We start from the raw sequence: 23535 nt of genomic DNA, 5'->3' as shown, positions 1-23535 counted from the left end.
TTCATTTGTTCCTAAATTTCACTATAAAACTATGGTATGACTTCGACGATAAAGCTTTAGGTTACAAGTTTATATAGTGGTTGTGAAACGGTTCTATATGCTTTGTTAAAACTGGAATAAAACTAACATACAACAAGAAATTAAGTTATAAGACAGTTTTATCGGAGATTATTGCACGTATTCAGGTTTTGGAATGTCTATATTAAAACCTCTTTAAAATAATTACTCTTAAGAAAGGCATGAGCTATACTAAGGAGTTATAAAATTGTCATCAGAAGCTCGAATCTTATTGTTTACTTGCATGTAATATAGTAACTGTAGTGCAACTAAGTTACTTCGAAAATTCCATTTGGAAATGGAATTCTTCCTCAATTTCTTTTGACCCAAAGCAGAAGACGAACCAAGTCAGGATTATTTCGTCTTTGCAGGATAATAAGAATTTCTGGACAACCGCTGACAGGAGGATTGGTTTGTTTTTCTCGTTTTTCCAGGATGATTATCAAGATGGTAAATAAAGGTGAGAGCTTTTTTGTGCGTGCTGTTGCAGTTGTCAATCACGAGAGGGTTGCAATGATTTGTTTTTTGGCTGTTTACAAAAATTGACTTTGCCGACAAAAAAGCCGTTGAAACAATTTTAAGAACCACTTCTCACATTATATTACAAAAAAGGACTTAAGTCAGACCAATTCAAAGAACATGGAACTCCTGTATTCGTTTGCTAAGAGACATCTTAGAATCTACTATCAAAACGTTAGCGGACTGCGCACAAATATTGATGAGCTGTTCGTCGCCGCTTCAGGTGTCGATCATGATGTTATTGTCCAGACCGAAACCTGGATGAATGATCAAATTACCTCGCTCCAATTATTTGACTTAAGGTACTCGGTATACCGTAAGGATCGCGATCCTAACAGTTCAGAGGAAAATGTGGCTGGCAATTAGGGGGCAATTTCAAATGCAACATTTGGGCGATTTGCCGCCTTCAATTTTTGGCCGCTCTACTCACCTTTAAATCACCCACGAAACGCGCCATTTAATTGCCCTTAATTGCCTAATATGTGAAATTACAAATAATACTTATTTTCGGATTCACTATTTACTCACATAAAATTAACAGTATACTAGGTAGTCAGCACCAAACTATAGGAAGAATCCATGGTAAAATTGGTATTGCACACCAAAACTTACCACAATCTGACTTTCATTAAGACTTTAGGTCAGAGATCTTGTTGACTAAACAAAGTGCACAAGACAAACAAAATACAAGTGAGAACACGCCAATTGTTTAAATAAACAATTTTAAGCTTAAGCCATACATGAACCGAAATGTTAGAAAAACGCAAAAAAAAACAACCAAGTCCATTTCAGCCGCCAGAAAATTTGACTTAGTATTGAAATTGCCTTTAAATCGAATTCGCAAATTGCATTTATTCCTAGGGAAAATTAGCACAGGCGAGTAGTCAAACGTCAAACTGTTTAAATCGCCTGACCATGTTCGTCCGCATTTTTTTGACCGGGTAGACTCGCGAATGTAAAAACCACAAAACTGGCAACTAGAAAAACAAGCATGTTAAACTGGCATCACCCAAAAATGTGCAAGCTCGAACGTGCTCGACTATATTCGATCATCTGGTTTTATCAAAATAATTTTTCAAGTGGTTCAATACATGAAACAAAAGAGAAGTTATACGTTTGATACTGAAAATAAGAAATTAAGAAAAGAAAAAATATCCAATTTCTTCAAAAACACAAAGTTGGTGAAAAACAGCATAAGTGCAATGATTTTTATGCAATTATAGTGAACACAATAAATATCTTTCTAAATAACATTGTAAAATACTAATACGAACATAAAAAGTGAAGCCCGCTGTGAATAACAAAATACATTTTATAAATAGAATAGCAATACTTATTCAGCTTGCGTGCGTTGTCACGCTCGTTTGGCTCCGGGTTTTCACAGTTTGTCCTGCTCGATAAAAGTACCTTCGCTGGGCCTACACACTTAAAATCCATTACCTACCAGTAGGTAATTTTAATTTGCTGTCCTTATTTCACTGCCGGAAAACAAGGGAGAGGGAATGATTTTTTACTCAAAATTAATGGGATGAAGTTTAGTCGGCTTTGGGAAATATCTCATTATTTTTGGGTAAATTTGGACTCCCTCTCTTTCGTTTTTCGTTGGAAGAAGTAGGATGCACAGACTTAAAATTACCTACTGCTAGGTAATGCAAGTTTTCTGTGTATATTATTGGCTCGAATCAAAACTCGTCGAAATGTCAATAGACGAATGGTTCATCCGGAGTGTTCATTTGGGGCCCATATTATTGGCTCGAATCAAAACTCGTCGAAATGTCAATTGACGATAGGTTCATCTGGAGTGTTCATTTGTGGTTACATTTTGCTAGCGTTGCCAGCTTTATTTTGTGTCCACCACCCAATGTGGCTACGCCACATCGGTTTTGCGCGTGCTGTCCAACTTCGCTACCGCTCAGTCGGACTTAAACTTGGGATAGCCCCTATGTATGAGTAAACCGGGCAAACGAGTGGATCACAGGTTTGCTTGCTTCCGACGGCGGGTCGGTGGCCACCTTGCCCGGCGGATCCTAAGCCGCATCGAAACATAAACATTCTAACTAGAATCGGTTGTGTCACCGGAGCCGGAGTACGAATTAGAACCAGCCAGCATTCCAGCTGATCGTAACTGGGAAGTTTAGTAAAATTTAATCTGGAAATTAAAATTTTCTGGCAACGCTCCAGCACCCCGTTGAATTCTAACGATTTCACCACCTGGGCGCCAGGTTGATGATATGAAATGAACTTTGTTTACTTTCGACAAGTTTTGATTCGAGCCAACAACATCCAGCCGTTCATTTGTGTTTACATTTTGCTAGTGTTGCCAATTTTATTTAGATTCCACCGCCTAATGTAGCTACGCCACATCGCTTTTGTGCATGTTGTCCGACTTCGCTGCCGCTCAGTCGGACTTAAACTAGGGATAACCTCTATGTTTGAGTAAACCGGGCAAACGAGTGGATCACAGGTTTGCTTGGTCCCGACGGCGGGTCGCCCGGCGGATCCTCTGCGGCTAAGTCGCATCGTACTGGTACACCTTAAACAGAGGTTCCTGAAGGGTATCAGTTACCGGAACCCAGTAAAGTTCAACCCGAAATTAACCGGAATAGACCTTTCTCGTCCGACCTAACCCCCTTTTTTCTTAATTTTATTCAAAAGACTACACATTTTTAAGAATATTTCCGCTGAAATGAGACATTTTAGAGCTATCGTGATTTTTTAATGATTTTTTTAAATTTGAAAAATGCAAGAATGTTGAGTATTTTTTTCACCTTTGCAAGAATGGTGGGACTCAAAATATGTGTTTAGGCAGCACTGTTTTGTATATTTTTGCTTGGCTTCCTGGCAACGCGGCAAATGAAGTGGTGAGTCGCGGTACAAAGTTCATTGGTTATGTAAACAAACTAAAGTGAACCTCTCGGTGGAGAACGTTGCATGATAATGTTTAACCTCACTTTTTTGACAGTTCAAAGAGATTGTTTACATGATCTTGGAATTTTTGTTGATTCGATCATAGTATGAGAAACTTGGTTTGGTTCGCTGCCAAATGTTAACACTTTACCAACAAGGTCGCTCAGCTGATTTTTTAATTGATGTCGACATCATACATTGTTCCGTTAAATTTAACATTTTTACTTTTCTTGTACATGATTCATTGAAGAAGCAAGGAATTTCTAGCCAAACATTTGAAAAAGGCCTACTGCCAAATGCAAACAAATCGAATTTTGATGTTCTCTATTAAAATCCTGGGACAGAACCTGTGGATAGATGTTTTCTTTTTCTTTTTTCTGTTCATTTTATCTCTTGTCTTGCATAGCCACTCTTTCTTCCACACATTTTAAATGGACTGGCTACATTTGACAGTTCCCCCTGACTGCATTTGACGGTTCCCTTTGGCTGCATTTGACAGCTCCCCCTGGCTACAATTGACATTAGGTTTTTTCGTATCCACACGTTCCGTCCCAGTTAAAAACTATCTATCTGGCCATGTACATAAACATAACGCAACAATGGATTATGAAGAATTTTGATAATGATTTTATAACAAATTATAAAAGGGCCCGGCTGATATAAAAGTCCTAACTAGCAATACACTTATTATAAAATGATTATAAAGGATTATTGTAACTGATATCAAAAGGGTTATAAAGGCAGTGTAATACGTACTCAATGAATTAAGGGGTTTGTCTGATGTAAACAATATGCGCAATCAAACTAAATAAAACGGTATTCAATTTTTAAATAGAATTATAATGAATTCGACCAAAACTTCTTTTGCCTTTTTCTCATTTTCAAATGTTTGGGTAGAATTTAGATTATTTTATCGTTGTTGCGATCAATTTCGTTTGGTTTGTTTTGTTCACAATGTTAGTCGCAGAGCATTTTGGTGATCTATGGCAATTGATGACCTTTACACCCCATACTAGGTCCGCTCCTGTTGCAGCTGTTTCACCCTGTCCGGCACCGAGTCAACCGATGGTCCAACCTGCGCCGCACTCGTTTGTCGCTATGTCAGTGGCAGGGACTTGGATTAAAGGCCAAAATTTCAGCTACGGTTGGTGGTGTTGCTGAAATCGGTTTGCCTTCGGCCACGTTGGACATTCGGCTAACGGGAATATTCAGCGATTCCGATTCGAAGGAAGCAGCGCCAGTAGCAGACTGCTTCGGTTCAGCAATACGCTCCGGTATCGGACGAAGCTAACACTCCGACAGGACGAAGGTTTCAACGAGGGGCTCAGGAATAAGTAGCAGAGTCCTTGCACTTCCTGCTTGTCGAGTGAACAATTCCGACGAAACGACTGCCGCTCTCGCCAAGTTTGATCACCGTAATAAGTGCGACGTCAGCGGTATAGTGCCAGGATTAGTCGAGAACAGTGCCAGGACTGACTTGCCAATAGCTACAAGATTAAATAGCAGGGCGTTTTCAAAGTTACCATAGTATAACGTAGAGGCTTTAGCCAGATGATTTATTCAGCAGAATAAGATAGCAAAATTACCCAAAACATAAGACCTGGCTGCCGAAGTGAATCCACACACATCATCACCTACAGAGGCAAGCAATATTGGAACGCAGCGAAATTCCTCACAATGAATTGATCTCGTTAGGTGAAATTCCAGGAAGTACAATTTTCAAAGCATAATTTAGTCAACCGAAATTGTAGTCCTCAGTCGAGAGAGAGAGAGAGAGAGAGAGAGAGAGAGAGAGAGAGACTGATAGCGTAGCAGCAGCTAGGAATTTTCTTTCGAAAGCTAGCAGCGGTTTCGCGTATCCTGCACTAAGTAGAGAGCGTTAAGACAGATCTCCGAAACATGTCAAGTGCTATCAGAAGAGAAAAATCGTCGCATCTATGACCAGTACGACAAGGACGGTCTGCTGACCAACGGTTCCGTCCGGTACCACCATAACACACGGCACCGGCGACACATATATATTCACAACATACTAATTACTTATCCTTCCGAAAAAGTAAATAAATTGACTATGCAATTTATCTTTCGCTGCCTAGTTATTTCCTGCCAATTTGAACAAGACAGCAGTTGCAGAAAGCTTTATTGTGGTGCAAAAATGATGGCAACTCGGGATATAATATAAATTTACATATAATTTCTCCTCCCTGATATTCTTCCGGAATGTATAATGCTCTGCATTCTTATCACTCCTATCAAATCCTTCTTACTCCTTATCGTCAGTGCCGAGCACTGTTTTGCATTTGCCGGCTAAATCAACGACAATGCGATAATCGTCAATCGACGAAACTTTTGCTGTAATGGAACTTGTACACGAATAATAAATAATTGTTCCATTCGAAAGCGATGTTGTCCTCATGTTTGCAGCTATCATACGCTGGTAGGCATTCTGACCAATGGAGACGTTTTTCGGTATGCGCGATCATTTCAACAACTTATCATCGACCGAATTCGTTACCTATAAAGTTCAGGTAAACTTCACCACCTAAAAATGAGTAATCAATCGGATCATCTTGTTAGGACTTAACCCACGAGCAAACAAACAAATGTGTACAAATCCTTATCCATCATCCAGAAAGCAATCGTTTTATAGCCCAATGCTTGATCTTACGATTCAGCATATTCTACCGGGTTTTGCATCCAGCGCCGATTGGTCAATGTATGAACCAGGGGTGACATTACGCATCTCGAAACGTTTATTGTATTCAAGCTTGTGCAAAAAGGTCGATTCGAATTGGTTGCATAATGTGGCACCAGGTTCCCATTGTTCCAATCCTCATCCCTCTTGAGTTGATAGTCTTTCAAAGAGCATCGAAAGTATTCAAGTAATGTAAATTTTAAAAGTCCATGTAAACAAGTCTTAGGTAAACAAGCACACTGAACTGTCAGAAAAGTGAGGTTATACATTTTCATGCAATGCTCTATGTTTTTGACAGGTATATGAATGAATCATTTCAGCATCAGTGATGCCAGGTCTATTTAAACAATAGCCTGCAGTGAAAATATAAAAGTCTGCAGATTGCTACAAAAATCTTCAATAAATTTGACATAGAAATGTAGTATGTATATAATTTAAATGATCAAAAATGTTGAAGGCTGGTGTATAAATTGGCTGGCATAGGCTTTGTTCTGCTAAATATTTGTAATCTGCAAAACATCTGCAGTGAAAATGCAAAATCTGCAGATTTACTAATATATATGCAGATCTGGCATCCTTTTAGTATTCCCCACAGCAAATTCATCCAAAGGGCCCATATTATTGGCTCGAATCAAAACTCGTCGAAATGTCAATTGACGATAGGTTCATCCGGAGTGTTCATTTGTGTTTACCTTTTGCTAGCGATGCCAATTTTATTTTGTGTCCAGCACCCAATGTGGCTACGCCACATCGCTTTTGCGCGTGCTGTCCGACTTCGCTACCGCTCAGTCGGACTTAAACTAGGGATAGCCCCTATGTTTGAGTAAGCCGGGCAAACGAGTGGATCACAGGTTCGCTAGCTTCCGACGGCGGGTCGGTGGCCACCTCGCCCGGGCCTCGGTTATGCGGCTAAGCCGCATCGAAATGATACCCCTTAAACATTCTAACTTGAATCGGTTGTGTCACCGGAGCCGGAATACGAATTAGATCCAGTCAGCATTCCGGCTGAGTTAAACTGGGAAGTTTAGTAAAATTTAATCTGGAAATAAATTTTTTTTGGCAACGCTCCAGCACTCCGTTGATTTCACCACCTGGGCGCCAGGTTGACGATATGAAATGAACTTTGTTTACTTTCGACAAGTTTTGATTCGAGCCAACAACATCCAGCCTCATCCAAATGGTGTAAAAATACGGGGAAACAAGGCAAGATAGGTATTCAGAATATGGGGTTAAATGAGCAGCTTGCACTATTTTTGATTTTTTCAATAGTTAGAGGTAGCAAATCATCGCGGCAATCGGCAGTAACGAATTGGGGATAAAAAAGGAAGCATCCTATCATATAATTTTTTTTGACGAGAAAGGTCTATTCTTGCTGGTTCTAATTCGTATTCCGACTCCAGTGACACAACCGATTCTACCTAGAATACGCTCCAGCCAGCATTCCGGCTGAGCTTAACTGGGAAGTTTCCTGAAATTTAATCTGGGAAATAAAAAATTTCTGGCAACGCTCCAGCACCCCATTGAACTCTAACGATAACGCCACCTGGGTACCGGTTTTACGCTACACGCTCATCCATAACAACTCAAATTTGAGTAGCCAGCCACTCAATTTCATAAAAAGTGCACATAGTCAAAAATTGAGTTTTCCTCGCTTAATCAGTTTTGAGTTTGGGATAAAAATGTCAAATTTGAGTACATTTTACTCAAGAGGGAAATACAGAAAATAATCATCCGCATTTTTAATAAAAGTACAAAGACATTCATTGGCATTTCAAATATCATTTACCTGATCCTTCAGACCGTTGTCCAGGTGTTTGCGATGTTCGGGAACTTAATCGTTCTCTACATCTATTTCATACCGATCGGCATTTTGTATAAATTGCCGAAACTACAAAAACACAACTAGAAGTAAGATTTGAAAGCAAGCAATGAAACTTACCTTCTAGTTTTATGAACGATCATCGGCTTTAACTTCAGGCTCTTTTTAAAATTTAAAACAACACCTAATTCCGCACACTTTTTTGAGAGTATTTTTTTCACTCAGAACTTTGAAGATTTTATGATTACTCAAGAAATGAGTTAGTTCTACTCAAATTAAAACTCATTTTTTCACATATTGCTATTACTGTTGAAAGTGAGTGCTCCGAACTCAAATTTTGAGTAGTTTTGAATGAGCGTGTATGGAATGAACTTTGTTTACTTTCGACAAGTTTTGATTCGAGCCAACAGCATCCAGCCCTGCGACGAGCCAAATATGCGCCACAAGGGTTGTGTTGACGGAAGAAAAGAAAGATGTCAAACAACATAGATGAGTGAGATAGAGAGTGATAGTAGCAAATATGGACCAACAGGTCTGTGCCACAAAAGGAGAGAGAGTGATAGTATAATTTAGTTGTCAGTGGACGGAAAAGGTAAATAATAAAAATAAAGGACTAAAGCGAGTGATAGGACAGACAAAATAAAATTAATTTACTGAAAGTTATTGGCGATCATACCAGTAAAAACGAAAGCGATTAATTAGTACGTGAGTAGATAAAGTGTAAATTTCGGATATTATTATATACAAACAAAAATTCTATAGGCACCACTCGCAACGAGGATAAGATTAGAACGGAGAATAAAACTCATACTACGGTTAAAATTTGGATAGTACGGAGAAGTAGTGGTGACACTAAATGTGAGTAAAACCATTGAGTAAATTTTTCCTATTTCTAAATTTAAACCTAACATTGTTAAAACAAGTAAAGCTTATTTGCTAACAGTGAACATTTAAAATACATTTTAGCTTTGATCGGCTTATAGTAAACGTCGATTGCCAAAGAGGTGTTAAGGTTGCTCCGAACAGAATGAATAAATAAATGAATAAAACAACATGAATAAATAAATTAATATATATGCAATCATTGCACTCAGTTTTTATGCGGTTTTTTTTTACGAGTTACGCAGATTTTCGAATCTACGCGGTTTTTAGAGACGTTTTCCTTTTAAAGGCAAAAAACGAATTTTAATAATTTTTTGCACGGAATTAAAACGGTTTTTGCAAAAAAAATTTAGTCCTTTAGAATGCAAAAGGCTTGGAAGATTTTCAGAAAGATGGAAGAGACGAGTCTGGAAGACTTTATGGCCCGCACCTCAACAATAAGGGTAGTTACGGAATCGGCTTGACAAGTAGGGGCTAGAAATTGATTTTTGACGCCATTTTAAAATGCAAGATGGGGACTGCCGGTTTTGCGAAATTCGATATAACCCAAAAATATGGGTATTTTCGGAATGGTGTTGACGAGTAGATGCCAGAAATTTATGTTTGACACCGTTTCGAAATCCAAGATGGCGACTCTCGATTTAACCAAATTCGCTATAACCCAATCAATATGGGTATTTTCGAAATGTTCTTGACGAGTAGTAGACAAAAGTCGATGGCTCGGAACATATTCTCTGACATTGTGCAGTATTGTTTCTTCGAAGGAAGCGATACTTCGGAAGGCATCTTGTGATATCTCACGAGGTATGGCATACCTGTCCCCAACTGATCCTCAACTACATTAATTATGTACTACCCGGTTGGGACTACACATGTGAACATACAAACAACTTGCTTCCAACTACATTGGATTCGGGTGATTTATAACGTGTAGAGCTAACAGGGGCAGCCGAAAAAGATAACCTGAATAGTGGTCACAGTGGCAAAGTTTCCCCTAACATAAAAATTTTGTGTGCCCAAATACGAGAAGCTGCTGATCGAAAAAGCGAAGAAGGAGCTCCAGAATATCTCAACATCGTTCTTTTCTAAGCTTATGGGCAAAATCCTTGTTAACTGCCATAAGGCCACTCGTCAGAGTACGCAAGAAATTTTTGTAAAGCGATGGAAAATAGAACATTTAAGGAAAATTTGTTTCATGCATTTACTTTTCGTAGTGTTTTTCTTGAGCGCAGTCCGAAAATTGTCTGTTCTTAATGCATATTTTAAGCTGTTCTGACCAAATTGCATCACCTCATCAAACCACAAATCAAGAATGTTTTGTACATTAAAGTAGGCCAGGGTTCCAATAAAATAAGTGAACCAGTTTACTAAAATCAAAATGCCACCGTGAACTACCTTACAGCATACAGAACTCAATTACAATGCAAACAATCAGAGGTCAGTTTTTCCTTATCCAAAATGACCATATAATTCTAACACAGCTAAACACACGCAAACAGTTTCGTGACTTTCGAAGGTCGACCTCTACCAAAAGTCCCATCACGGTAAATCACTTTGCCGCGAATTGATTCATCGCATTCCAGTTCATGTGTCGCATCGAGAAAAATACAGACATATACCTAACTACCTACATATTTATGAACCTCGTTAGAATGTCCCCGAAAAGAGACGGACTCGCTTAAACTAGCATAAAAGACAATCCCGTCGTAAAAAAGGCTGCAGTATTTATTTCTCCAGCAGGATCAGCTGTTTCGGAGGAAGCATACATACCAGTCTCACTTAGCTCGGCGTGGTCCCGGTGCCTCACTCTTTGCCCTATTGTCCAAATTTATTGAAATATTTAAATAATTTCCCCTTTTCTGCTTCACCTGTTTAGATTGTCCGTTGTCATGCTAGGCGGATATAAAAACTACATTTGCGTTAAAATCTGCATTGTAGGAATTAGCTTCTCTGTTTTCGGGCCCCGCTTCCTAACCCGACAGTTGTCACATTCCTGCTCTGAGCTACGGGACGACTTTACTCTATCCGACCAAATCTCGCAGAACTCGTGTCGTACTGATATGCGGTTTGTTTTCGTTTCATACGGCAAAGGCTAAAGGCTCCGTGGGCTGCGGTTTTCCCCCACTTGCCCTGCCGGTCGGTCTTGGCATTTAGCTTGGAGTTCCACTTCGTGGAGACATATTTGCTTGTTTTCGTTTGTTTCATTAGCAAATGCCTACTTCCACGTGTTTTGATTTATGGCCACAAAAAGGGCCACGTGAAGTAGCTAAGGGCAGGAGCTCTCAAGAGATTTGATAGTTTTGCATGCACGGCCGCCACCGGAATGGTGAGCTCCGGTCTCTACGACGACCGGAAGAGACTATGAGTTGGCGGGATTATCACTGCGGAAATGGGCATTTCGTGAGGGGTTGACCATTTTGACTGCAGGTAGGATTAATGTAGCCCATTAACCTTGTTTTTGACCTAGATCAATTTCGGTTTAGCTTACGAGAATAATCAAGCTAAAATTTCCTATAAGACATGGAGAAAATTATGGTTTTACGTAGCTCTTCCCTCAGTTCTTAAATCACAATTTTCGCTGTTCAAAGTCAGGGAATAAAATCACTGCGAACATTAAATAGACAACACTTTGTTGAAATAAAGGTTAAGTTCCAGTTCTGATGGAGAGTTCTGAACGTCTTCTTCATGCTTAATTAAATATTCCAATAGGGCATTTTTCAAACGTGCAACCATTTACAGCACTTTCGCACGTCCTAAGCAAGCAAGGAAGCAATCAACGGAATGCGACTGCAGCAACATTTTAATTATTCTCATCTAGAACACGGTTGATTGCTTGTTTATCGGGAAAACCATGAAACATTTTGTCTGCTTCAGCTTTTGCTGATTGAACACATAAAGCTTTCCCACATTATAGCCAATCGAGCCTAGGCAAGCTTCAAAATCGAACATAAGAACCATCTTATCTTGGGTATTTAATAGTTCCAAGCGACCGGTTAATGACACATTCCGAGCAGGTTTGAACGTTTCTTCCTTATCAATGCAGACCAGCTAGTTGGTAATTTCAATCTCGGCAGCAAACCCTCAAACCAATCAAAATCTATTTGCGACGTATTGCTAATACCTCTCTCTTTTTCTTCTGCTTTCTGCTGCTCTTTTCTTCCATAGACCGTAGCTTTCTAGTGGCCAATGCACAGCCGGAATCGTGCCACATCATCTTCTGCTCGGATGGCTTTTGCAAGATGACCGGTTTCACGCGGGCAGAGGTGATGCAGCGGTCCGCCTGCACCGAGTTCCTGCAGGGCCAGATGACCTCTCCGGCCGTCATCCAGTCGATCAAGGAGGCGCTGAAGAAGGGCGAGGAGAAGCACTTCGAGATCCTGTACTACCGGAAGAATGGTGAGTAGTACGATGGGAGTTTATCGTTTTGATTGGAGGAGTTCCGTGTGAAAACAAGGCGAAAAGGGTAGGCATTTCAGGTGGATAATAGTGCATACTCTACTGACGGCTCCAGGGTGGAGCACGTGCACCTCACATTAAAGTGAAAGGTATTTTAGTGGAAGTGTATTTTTTTTCCTCTAAAATAAATCTTGATTGCTTGGGAATTCGTAAATATTCTCTGAGTGGACTGAAGTTTTCTTAGTATCATAATCAGTAGATATCTACACTAGTATTGCTTAGGGTAATTTTGGGAGAGATGCCGCACTTTTCCGAAAATCAATCCTGCATCAAATTAAACCAAACAATACGTAATCAAATCAGTTTTATCAATTGCGGCTAGTATCCAAAATATACTGAAATGAAATGGATTTCGTCATGAAAAACAATTTATCAAATTTCGACGAAGATTTAAAAAATAGTCTGTTCGGGTGAGATGCCGCACCCTGACCGAAAATGGTCTGGCTCTCGTTGATGTGTACATAATTAGGTGTCTTCCGAAAAGTTTCGTCAAACTTGATTGCGCCTATAAATGGAACCTTCACTTTTCTTAAGGGGGTACTCCTCTTTAAAAAAAATTAAATTCAGCGATTTAAAAATATTTTATTTTCACAATCTACTGTATTGGTTAATTTGAAGTAACTTACAATTTATTTACATATTTGTACTAGAGATATACATCTATGTATTGGTAGGAATTCCTTAAAATCAGTTTTTTACAATTTCTCCATACAATGAATTTAGGGTTATTCTTGAAATCTTTTATTTAAAAAAACCTATTTTCACTGAAATTTTCGTTTTAACGTAGGATTTGCGTCTTTTCTTACTACCCATATTACTTTTACAGTCAACGGTAAGTTGCGGCGGGTAGCCTAGAATAAAATTTCAGTAGCCTACCGATCGCCAGCATCTAGTTTAACCCGCCTAGCCGCATTTTCGTTTACTGCGTATACTGAGTGTCGTTTCAATATTTTCAAAACGGGAGCGTTACGTACACTTTGAACCAGTGTGGCCACTTTTGCATGACGTCTGATCCGTAGATTTTGAGATTAACCCACCCGAATTCAAAATTTATTAAGGAATTACGACACGCAGGGCCGGCGAAACAATTTTTTCCCGAGTGGGTATAACAATTCAGAGTGATTTCTACCTGTATCGACAAATGTTCAGACCTGGCGTGTGTAAGTGAAAATGAAAATTTCGTAATAACAGCTGGTTGCCCTTTGGAAACACCCTTTTTAACGAGCTGTATGACCGATGGCTCGGCGAAAATGTGTTTGTTGACAAATGTTCCACAGCTAAGTACCAACTACTGCGATAAAACCCTCTTTTCGTGAGTACTGCAGCCTGCATGATAGTGGTGACTAATGGGAACGACGACCTTTCAGGCTTGGTGGAGGTCAATTTGAATATATCACCGATGGCAAAAATAATGCCGATAAGTTTTCTTTTCAATATAAATTGTATCCATCTAATACAATCGGTCTACTTCCGGACCAAAGATAAGCTATTTAACATCGTCGATATATCGCTTGATCTAAGCGTACAAGAATTTTGCTGGCTTGATTCTGTACACTGCTAATAAAGGTCAGACCAAACGGGTACACGACACAACAAACCTTGGTTAAAGAGGATGGATGAAGGACGTCGTGGTCGTGGTCGTGGAGATCGGTCTTTACGCTGGTGGTTACGGTAATCGCGACATTAAACATGTTGTCTGGTCGTTCGCCTTGATCTTCCCTATATGTCTCTCATATACATAAAAATCCAAATTTAGTTAGTTATTCTCTTTTGCTTGACATGCTAAAAGCTACCGGAAAATCTGATCCCAAAAGAGTTCCTAGCAGATCCAATGAGGCCTGTCGGCGATCCGGTTCATGATGTCCTAACAGTAATCTTCCCTTTGTCAAAAAGCTGCAAGTTTAATTTCTTTTTTTTTCACTGTCATTGTTGTCTGCTCTTACTTCACTTTCCCTGATACGGTCTCTGTTACTCTTATGTTGGAATCAATCCCTTTTGTGTTCTTTATAAAAAGCCCAATAGTGTATCTCCTTGTTTTGTAAAGCAATAAAATTTGCATCTAAAATATGAAATTTTTGTACATCGAGAATTGCAGACGAATGAATTTTGTGTGCGAGACACATAATCTTAGGTATTAGTTTGTTCCAAACGTTCAAATGGGTAATTCCACCTCGGTAATTTTCGAGTGGGTAGTACTATCTATACTACCCACGTATTACGCCGGCCCTGACGACACGGGAATTTAGAATTTTAACATTTGCTCCTAATTGCGGGAAGTGCATGATAAATATTTGTTCTACTTTGCCGCACAATTTCTGTCCAATTTGATCATTTTTACTCATTTGACGACAATAATTGTATTTGTCAAAAGCAATGACTTTATTTTCCTATAAATATAGCAACACTGCCATGTATCATTTCACTATCTTTGTAGAAACATTTCCTACGGTGCAAGTTGTCAGAATCAATCAATCACGAGCTCGAAGATTCTGACATAAAATTGGAACAACAACGACCCCCTCCCTATTGTCAAGACAAGATATGCTTAGTGTGAAACAACATAATTATGTCCAATACCTTCTCCTAAAACGTTCAGTTACGATTCTTAGCATCACGTCTTTATTAGGTTTGCACATTATTATTTACATACAAAACAATACATAGGGGAGACTGAGGACACTTGATCCCCGGGGAGACTTGATCCCATCATTGTAACTCAAAGGCGGATCAGAATACATTAATCGAATATACTAGAAAGTTGCGTAGTTTTATCTAAACATAAGTTTCTTTAACACAAAAAAAATAAATTGGACATGCGTTACCTATTTTTTACCGATTTAAAGAAAAAAATCTCAGAAGAACTGAAGAAGATTTATTTTCTAAATTTTCAAAGTTATATATAATTGATAAAGTCACTCACTACATACTATACTTTTGCATACAGAATTACAGGAGAATGTCAATTATATGAATACGTTATAATTGAGCTGATTTTTTTGTTCAACTATATTTGTACTAAAGTTTGCTGAAATAGATGCTATGGGTTCACTTGATCCCTTCAAATTCGTGGAGATTTGATCCCCTTCGCATTGTTTCATACACACCACTGAAAATAACCAAATTCACACCAGAGCAATTGTTGCCATAAAATAACAAAAAAAAAACTGTCAAAAATGAACGCTTCATCGTACAAAAACTTAACTGTAATTGTTTGCTACAGTATACGTAGCAACCATGCATTGACCACACATTTGACGTTCCTTAACCATAAAAACGACAGCTTTCAAATAATTGCACAGAGAATTGGGGAATTCGTAAAAAAAATCAGGCGAGAGATGCGTAATATGTAGCAACAAAAATAGTAATATCTAATCACAACAATTTAATAAATACCACAATACATATTGAATGGGGTTAGGTACCTATTTTTGCCCTATTAGGGAAGGTAACACATTATTTCATTATTAATTTTATTATTTTAGCTTCTTTGCTTTGTTATTAGGAGCCATTTTTTATTTCGATTATATAGGTTTTAGCCTTAAGGTCATTCGACTCTTATTAAAAGCCAATATAATAACAAAATTGTCTTGAGAATGGTGTAACTCTTCTGTTTGAGTGCAGCAAAAACTCTAATCGAGTAACCCAATTATCGCAACAACATTTGAGCCAATGCGTTGAGCAAAGATGGCAGACGCTGCTCTAACCAAAGGCTTCAGAGGGGTAGGATGATAATAGAAACAGGGAAAAATAGGCTTATTACCCTACATGCTCTTTTAAACACATTTTCAAAAAATAATCAAGTGTCCCCAAATTAGGGATCGAGTCTCTACTAATCAATTTTTTTTCCATTTTTTTGTTGTTTTCCAAAAATGCTCATAGTTCATCCAGTATAATATCCAGTATAATATTTCCATGGAACTTTTTTATGATTATCAGTCAACCCTAGAAACAATATAAAACTACAAAAATACATGGTTTTTTTTATCATTCCACGGAGTGGGATTGAAAAATAAAAAAGGGGTCTCCTCAGTCTCCCCTACCGACTCTGTTTTTATACTTGGCTAGCGAGCGGACAGAAGATTAGATTTTATCGGTGGTGGAAGAGAAGTATGCAATCACTACGCCGCATAAGCTCGATTGTTGGTATATGCAAGAACCCGAATATAGCCTTCAGGTACATAAATGGGAAACTTCTAGATGATGAAGTTGAGCTGAATCACGCTTCATTGAAAATCATTCTTTCTACGTACCCGCCCGAACAGTAAAGATTAATGGTGTATTCTCCGAAATTGCTTCCGTCAGTGAAAATTCTGGTATGCAAGCGATTGCGTTTAGCAAAAAATCGAGGAGTATAAAAAAGAACATAATTTCCATGAACCTCACTTCGAACGTTTCACCGGAACAGTTCTTTTGAACGGGGCTCGTCTACCTATTCAACTTTTTGTGACGCGGGGCACGAACTGCTTTCGTTGCAAATGATGGAGCCATAGAGTTACCCATTGTAGAAACAAAGTTTTCCTTCTGTTGAGAGACTCCGTATGAACTATCGACATATCCCCCTATAAATTATACGGGGAAAACTGGAGCATTATTCTAAGGAATCACTTCAGGGATTATTCTATCCACTACTAGATGCTAAAGTTGAGCTGAATCACGCTTCATTGAAAATCAACTCGATGTCCTTGTTGAAAAGCTCGATACCCTTACATCCAGAGTACAAAAATTTTCAAAATTACTCTGCATTGGTTTCTGCAAATCTGAAGCTCTGTAACAGAAACCGTGCCATAATTCGCCATTTGTATTAGCGTTCATGCGTTGGCAAGATATTTAACAACGCCGCTTAGATAGAAACTGTAAAAAAGGGGCTGGAAAACCTATGTAGCAGATTCAAGGACATGCCGAATCGCTACGAGAAAAGGTAGTGTGCGTTTCTGACATCAAATTATACGAATAGCTGTTTAAAATTAAAGGTTAAATTTATCCGAGAACCATTTCTACAGAATCGTAAGCGTACGCTAATTGAATTTTCGTTGAAAGCTGCGCAAAACAATCGGTCGTATCCTCCCCTTTCCGAAAGGTAAATTGTATTTTGATAATAAGCCATTTGCCTTTACCAAATAGTCGAAGCCTAGTAGAATACCAAAGCAACCAGAAGTTCGGATAATACTTAAAAAGTAAAAATACTTTAATGTTCACATAAAGTTCTTAGCGAACTTTCAAGCTGCTTAAGCCGCTATTAGTACACAAAACGTATCGCAAAATTACTTAAAACTGGAAGCTTATGCAGCTCCCTTATACGCACTTTTGGTTGCTTGGGTAGCATCCATCGGCCAATACGAATTGTGGCCGAAAACTGATTATCCTAGTTTGTGAACAAAAAACCAATGCTACCTGTCTCTGGTCCCAATGCTCTGTCGCAAAAATCAGTCACATAAATTCCATTATCGACTCTATCGTGGATTCATAAAAAAGTGAAACCAAACGAAAACAGTGTAAAAGACCTGCAAATTCCCTTTTGCCAGAGCTTAAAAAAATTGACATCGCTGCATGAACTCGAAAGAAAACGAGTTCATGCAGCGATGCGATGAATTAAATTTTTGGCTCGTTTCCATCGTCATTCGTTCTCCCGACGCAGCGCTTTCAGGTACGGACATGTTCGGTTTCAGAAGCAAAGTGAATTTTATTTCTATGCTAGCTCTGAGAGGGATTATTGATCAAAAGTGCACCAGATATATATTACGCAGTTCACTTATGCTCGAAAATGTAGAAGATGCTAACTTCTGCCTTCAAACTGTCGACATAATAACAAATGAATGCTTTGGTTGGTGAATGAATTTATATTTTCTGCACTCAAGCATTCGATTCTGCATGAAATTTCAGTAAGTTGGAAAGTAAATGAATGAGAGAGGCATTTAATCTGAATGTCGGTTTCGGTAAATGCAAGCAGAAATAGGTAACTGATTTTGAAATTTCGTGACACTGCCTCTTGCATACATCTCAATAATTTGAATCAACTTTTCGACCTTCATGTGCAATATTATGGCCCATGTTGCACACAAATAATATGAGGGCAAGGAAGTAAGTTTTATCTCGTACGAAAACACAGGTGTACTCGAGTTGTAACTGCCATCTTTTGATATTCTTTATCGTCCTATCTAGAAGATGCTACACACTCATTTCAAAACGCCACATCGAAGAGTTATATTGCAGGTTAGCAGAAGTCGAATCATTTTGAAATAAACCGTCGAACGAAATTTTATACAGTCGTGATTCGCTGGTTGGGTCACACCTCTGTACAACTAACGAATTTGATTCGTTAGTTGCACCGACTGATAAATGTCAAAAACTCTCCAAAGGAGACGTTAGTAATATAATTGCATCTATTCACATCTCTAATAATTGTCAGATTGATTGTCAAAGTAAATTTGACACAAGATTTTGACATTCAGATGCTTTTTAGTTGGACAATGGTCCAACTAGCGGAGGTCCAACTATGAAGCGGTCCAGTTAAAAAGTGTCCAACCAGCGAATCACGACTGTGATTGGATGCAGAGCTGCATTGAATAAAAATTGTTTTCGTTTGTTAGTTTACTTATGGCTATCAAAATGAATGAAGGTGTTTAATTGGCCTACAATTTTTTAGTTATTTTAACAAGAGGAAAAGAAAAAAACAATCACAATTTGTATTTGCTCGATTCTTTAATTTTTTTTCGATGCAAAGATTGTTTGTTTATTCAGTCAGGCGCCACATCGAAAACTTGTATTGCGATGTACATCATAACTCAAAATCTACTGGACCAATCGTTGAGTTATTCACATAGGGTATGTATACTAGTAATGGACACTTTAGTAGATACGATGAGTTATTTTGTGTATCATTTTACATCCTCAGCTAAAAACAAGGCAAAAAATCAGCAACTAGATCCCTAGTTTAGTACTAAATGCATATTTAAATCAGTTTCGCTATGAAACCTCTATTTAAAGGTTTATTTTTCTAAAACTAATACTTTCTTCATTGCCTTGTAATGGTCCCTTCTTTCCTAATATGGCCCCAGGTCCATTAAACGATTACTCGTCCTGGGGCTACTATAGGATTGCATTATATATTTATAAGAATATGTATAATTAATGGATTTATTAAAAATTGTGGAGCTATTGAACGAATTGTGACATATTTTATGGCTCCTCACCCTGCAACCTGTCTTAATTCAGAAGAGGGAATTATTGAAATAAGCGAAAAAATTATGATAAATTTCCCATCAATTCATTTTATTCAGGAAAGTTATATGTAATCATCGAAAACTCATATAAAATACGTTTGTGAACCGATTCTACTAATTCAATCCCTTTTTCAATCGTCTTAATCTTTCCTCTGCTTTATTTATCAATTCATTACGTTTAATATTCGCCTTTCTTGCCTTTTCATCCAATCTGCGCACTCGTTCTTGTCTTATATTTTCTTTTTCCGCTTCCTTAATCTTATGTCATTCCAACCGTTTTCGTGAGGTTAATACTGGTGGACTTTTAACATTTTTAAACCGTTTGTTCTTCTTCTGTTGCGTGTTAGGTTCATTCATGTAGCTTCGAAGGCTATTATTGGAAGAAGTAGTAGTGTTGAGAAGTTCGGTATGCTCAGTTTTCACAACTTTGCCGTGAAAAGATTTCGCAGCGGAAACCTGTAGAAAATCTTTGTTCCGGCTGCATTTATTATCGGCGACGATACTTTCATTCAACAGTAAAAAATTGCCATTAGATTTACCATCAAAAGGTATAAGCTGTGTAGCAGCGTCGTGGCTATGCTCATGTTTGTAAGTGTGTTGATCAGGTGCAAATAATTCATCGTTGACATCATTGTAAACAATCGAAGCCTCGACCAAACTGCCTTCAATCGCCTTATCGTCTCCACTCACAATTTTTGTTCCATCCAGCCAATCCTCAATGAAATTGTCCTGGTTAAGGTCAAAATCCGGTGTACTGATCGATTCCTGATAATCATCTTCAATTATTATTTCTTCAATGTCAACTATATCCTCAATCTGACGCTGGTCCAACGGGGCTAAAACGGTCCTATAAATAGATGCAACTATTCTTTCCGACTGATCAACAAAGTGTTCAGGTTCGATCGCTCGATATAACATAGCCTTTGATTTATCGATTTGTTCGATTATGTTCAAAAGAAACATTTTCAAGTTAGATACAGTCTCATTAGCTGTTTGCGGCTCCGTGGTTTCAGCGCTGTTTACTTCGACCGATGAAATAGGATCTCTATTTCCTGCGCTGCACTTTCTATAATCCACAGCGTTCTCGTTGAAGGGATAGAGTCCACAAACTTCAAATCCCTTAACCACAATCGCTGGCTTAAAAGAATATTTGATTGCCGTATCAAGAATCATTCCAAATTCGTCCAAGCGAATATTTTTTCCGGGATTTTTCGCTTGCCATAAACGCACCTGTTTTGTCCAACTGGCTTTTAAAGACCGGAAAATAGCAACGTCTGCAGGTTGGATTATATGTGTGCAGTTTGCGTACAATGAAACCAAAATAATTCCTAATTTTTGACATTCAGCTGCAGCCTCAAAGCCTGTGTGGCTTCGGTGACCATCCACGAAATAAATGACTGGAAATGGCACGTTTTCGCAAAACAAGTAAGGATAAAACATATTTTTGATATATGCAACAAATGCTTCTCTCGTCATCCATCCATTATCCGATCGCCCAACTCCCCAATCAGCTGGAAAACTTTTTGCAATGCTAACAGGAATCCGTTGGAAAGGTAGTATTACGCAAGGTGGAACAACTACGCCGGCAGCGCCGTACGATTGCAGAACTGTAACGTTTTTTTTAGATCCCGTATCAATCAAATATGTGTTCTTTTCGTCTTTTGGAACGATCACGGCCTTAGTTTCTGGATCCAAATCGAATCCTATTTCATCCCCGTTGAATATTCTTCGTGCATCATTCAATATATCACTGTGCCTTCTTCTTCCAAGAGTTCATAGACGGAGTGATACCAATGACGAATATTTTCTTCTGTAACCGTTGCAGCCGCAGATGACACCTTTTCAGGTTTACGTATTGTCAATTCCGGATGTCGACGTAAAAAACCGCAATACCATCTGTACCCTGAAGTTTACAAAAGTATACTTTTTTATGTAATTAACAATATTTATGTTTCATACTACCTGCATTCATTTTACAGTTAGCCTTTCGTGGATGCTCAGATAAGAATCGTTTTACAGTTAGACACAACCGATCCTTAGTTATCGGGAAACCTTTCCTTGCCATGCTCTTAATCCAGGTCACTATTTCCGATTCTTCTTGCTCAGTAAGTACTGTTGGAGGACCTTTTCTTAGTTTCCCGGACCATTTCTCTCCAAGTCGGTACTTGATTGTAGAACGGGGAACTCCGTTTCGTCTGCAGGCTGTTTTAATTGGCACCTGATTCTGGATCGCTGCGATGCATTTTCTTACATCTGCTTCTGTATAACATCCTTTGGATTTCAATAGTTTCGATTTCTTCATGACAAGGTCTATTATAAATAGATAGATGAACAAAAAGTTCAGTTCTGAACTTCCAGATGTCTATCAGGAATCAGTAGCGTCTGGCTCAAATGGCACGTTCCCCATGTTGATCGGAGATTTGTGCCTTGCCAAGAATCGTCTTTTCATCATTTTCCTGATGGGAAGGATTGGGGAAGTGGTAAGGTTAGGGGTAAGGAAAACAACGACACATAACAATTAAAACAGAGCATTCTGCACCCCCGGAGTGATGCTGAACGATCTGCAGGTGCTACAACAGCAGGAATAAAACTTCCAACCCCCGGAGGGATTTAGAACCTCTACTCAAACAGTGAGCGGATATATCAACACCCTCGAGGGGATATTGAGATAACAGAACGACAACACCCCCGAAGAGATATTGTCATTCAAATACGGCTAAAAAACTATAGCTCTTTACCACACTGGGTTAGGAACAAAAGCATATCCTTAAATTTCAGCTCTCTGTACATAGGTTCATCTATGTATGGAGAACCAAAAATCCGGATGCGCAATTGCATTAATACAGGGAAATTGCATATTAAATGATATTATGTTCCGTAATCGGATTCACAAAAGATCACATGAATAATACTCAGCGCGCTGAATAGTAGCCATGTGATAATTGAGTTTGCAATGTCCAGTCAGTGCCCTGACCAGAATACTGCAGTTGTGCTTGGAAAAATGCAACAAATTTCTTGACATTTTCGGACTCACATCCGGCAGAAAAGCCTTTGTTTGAACGAAAGTTTGCAAGCTACGCCAATGGTTGGCATGTTCGAATGTAGCCCAAGCGCGAATCTTGTGCTTTATCCAACTTATTGACAGTGGTAGAACTGGTTCTGGACCAACGAAATCAGTCGCAGCGCCAGCTCTAGCCAATTCGTCCGCCCATTCATTTCCAGTAATACCGGAATGACCGGGTACCCATAGAAGGTAGATAGCATTTGAAATGCTAAGTTCTTCGATTTGAGTTCTACAAAACTACATGTGAGTGTAAGGTCACTGGGAGCAAGTGTATATTCATCCCAAGTAACCATTTGGGGCCACAGTCTTGTGTGGCTAGTTACACGATCTATTGGATTACTGTTCCAGAGCCCAGTAACATTTAGATGGTATGCACAAGAAAGTGCTTCTTGTTTCAGAAACACATGTAGTGGTTTTATGTTCAAGAGTGCCTCGAGAGCAGCAGTAGGTGTTGTCGAGAACGCACCAGTCATCGCCATCAAGACCATCCTCTGAAGATGGTTTAACTTTGATTGGATTGTCGTGACTCCTCCCTTCTGCCACCAAACAAGGCACCCGTATGGCAGTATTGGTCTAACAATTGTTGTGTAGATCCACTGAATGTACTTGGGTTTGAGTCCCCAGGATTTGCCGAAAGCCCGTCTACATTGGCCAAAGGCCATGCAAGCTTTCTTGATCCTGAAATCGATGTGAGCTGTCCAATTAAGTTTTGAGTCGAGAATTACCCCAACGTACTTAACTGGATCTTCGACAATAATTTCAGAGTCAAAAAACTGCAATGGACGAGCTCCGGTTGTAATCCTTCGTTGCGTGAAAAGCACCATTGAGGTTTTATTTGGATTAACTGATAGTCCAACATGAAGACACCACCGCTCAACAACACATAAGGCTTGTTGCATCAAATCAAAAAGTGTGT

General features: G+C 38.9%; 1 protein-coding gene across 7 annotated transcripts in view; it reads left to right on the top strand.

Moving 5' to 3' along the window:
• LOC131693080 (potassium voltage-gated channel subfamily H member 6) overlaps positions 1–23535 on the top strand; it is a 457523-nt gene that overhangs the window by 116691 nt on the left and 317297 nt on the right. For all 7 annotated transcript variants that reach the window (XM_058980601.1, XM_058980599.1, XM_058980603.1 and 4 more), the window contains exon 3: positions 12045–12275. In XM_058980601.1, coding sequence (XP_058836584.1) covers positions 12045–12275 — 231 coding nt within the window. The remainder of the gene's footprint in view (positions 1–12044; positions 12276–23535) is intronic.

The sequence above is a fragment of the Topomyia yanbarensis genome, chromosome 3 (assembly GCF_030247195.1).
Source record: "Topomyia yanbarensis strain Yona2022 chromosome 3, ASM3024719v1, whole genome shotgun sequence".
NCBI classification, from domain to species: Eukaryota; Metazoa; Arthropoda; class Insecta; order Diptera; family Culicidae; genus Topomyia; species Topomyia yanbarensis.
This window is presented reverse-complemented; position numbering and strand designations above follow the sequence as displayed.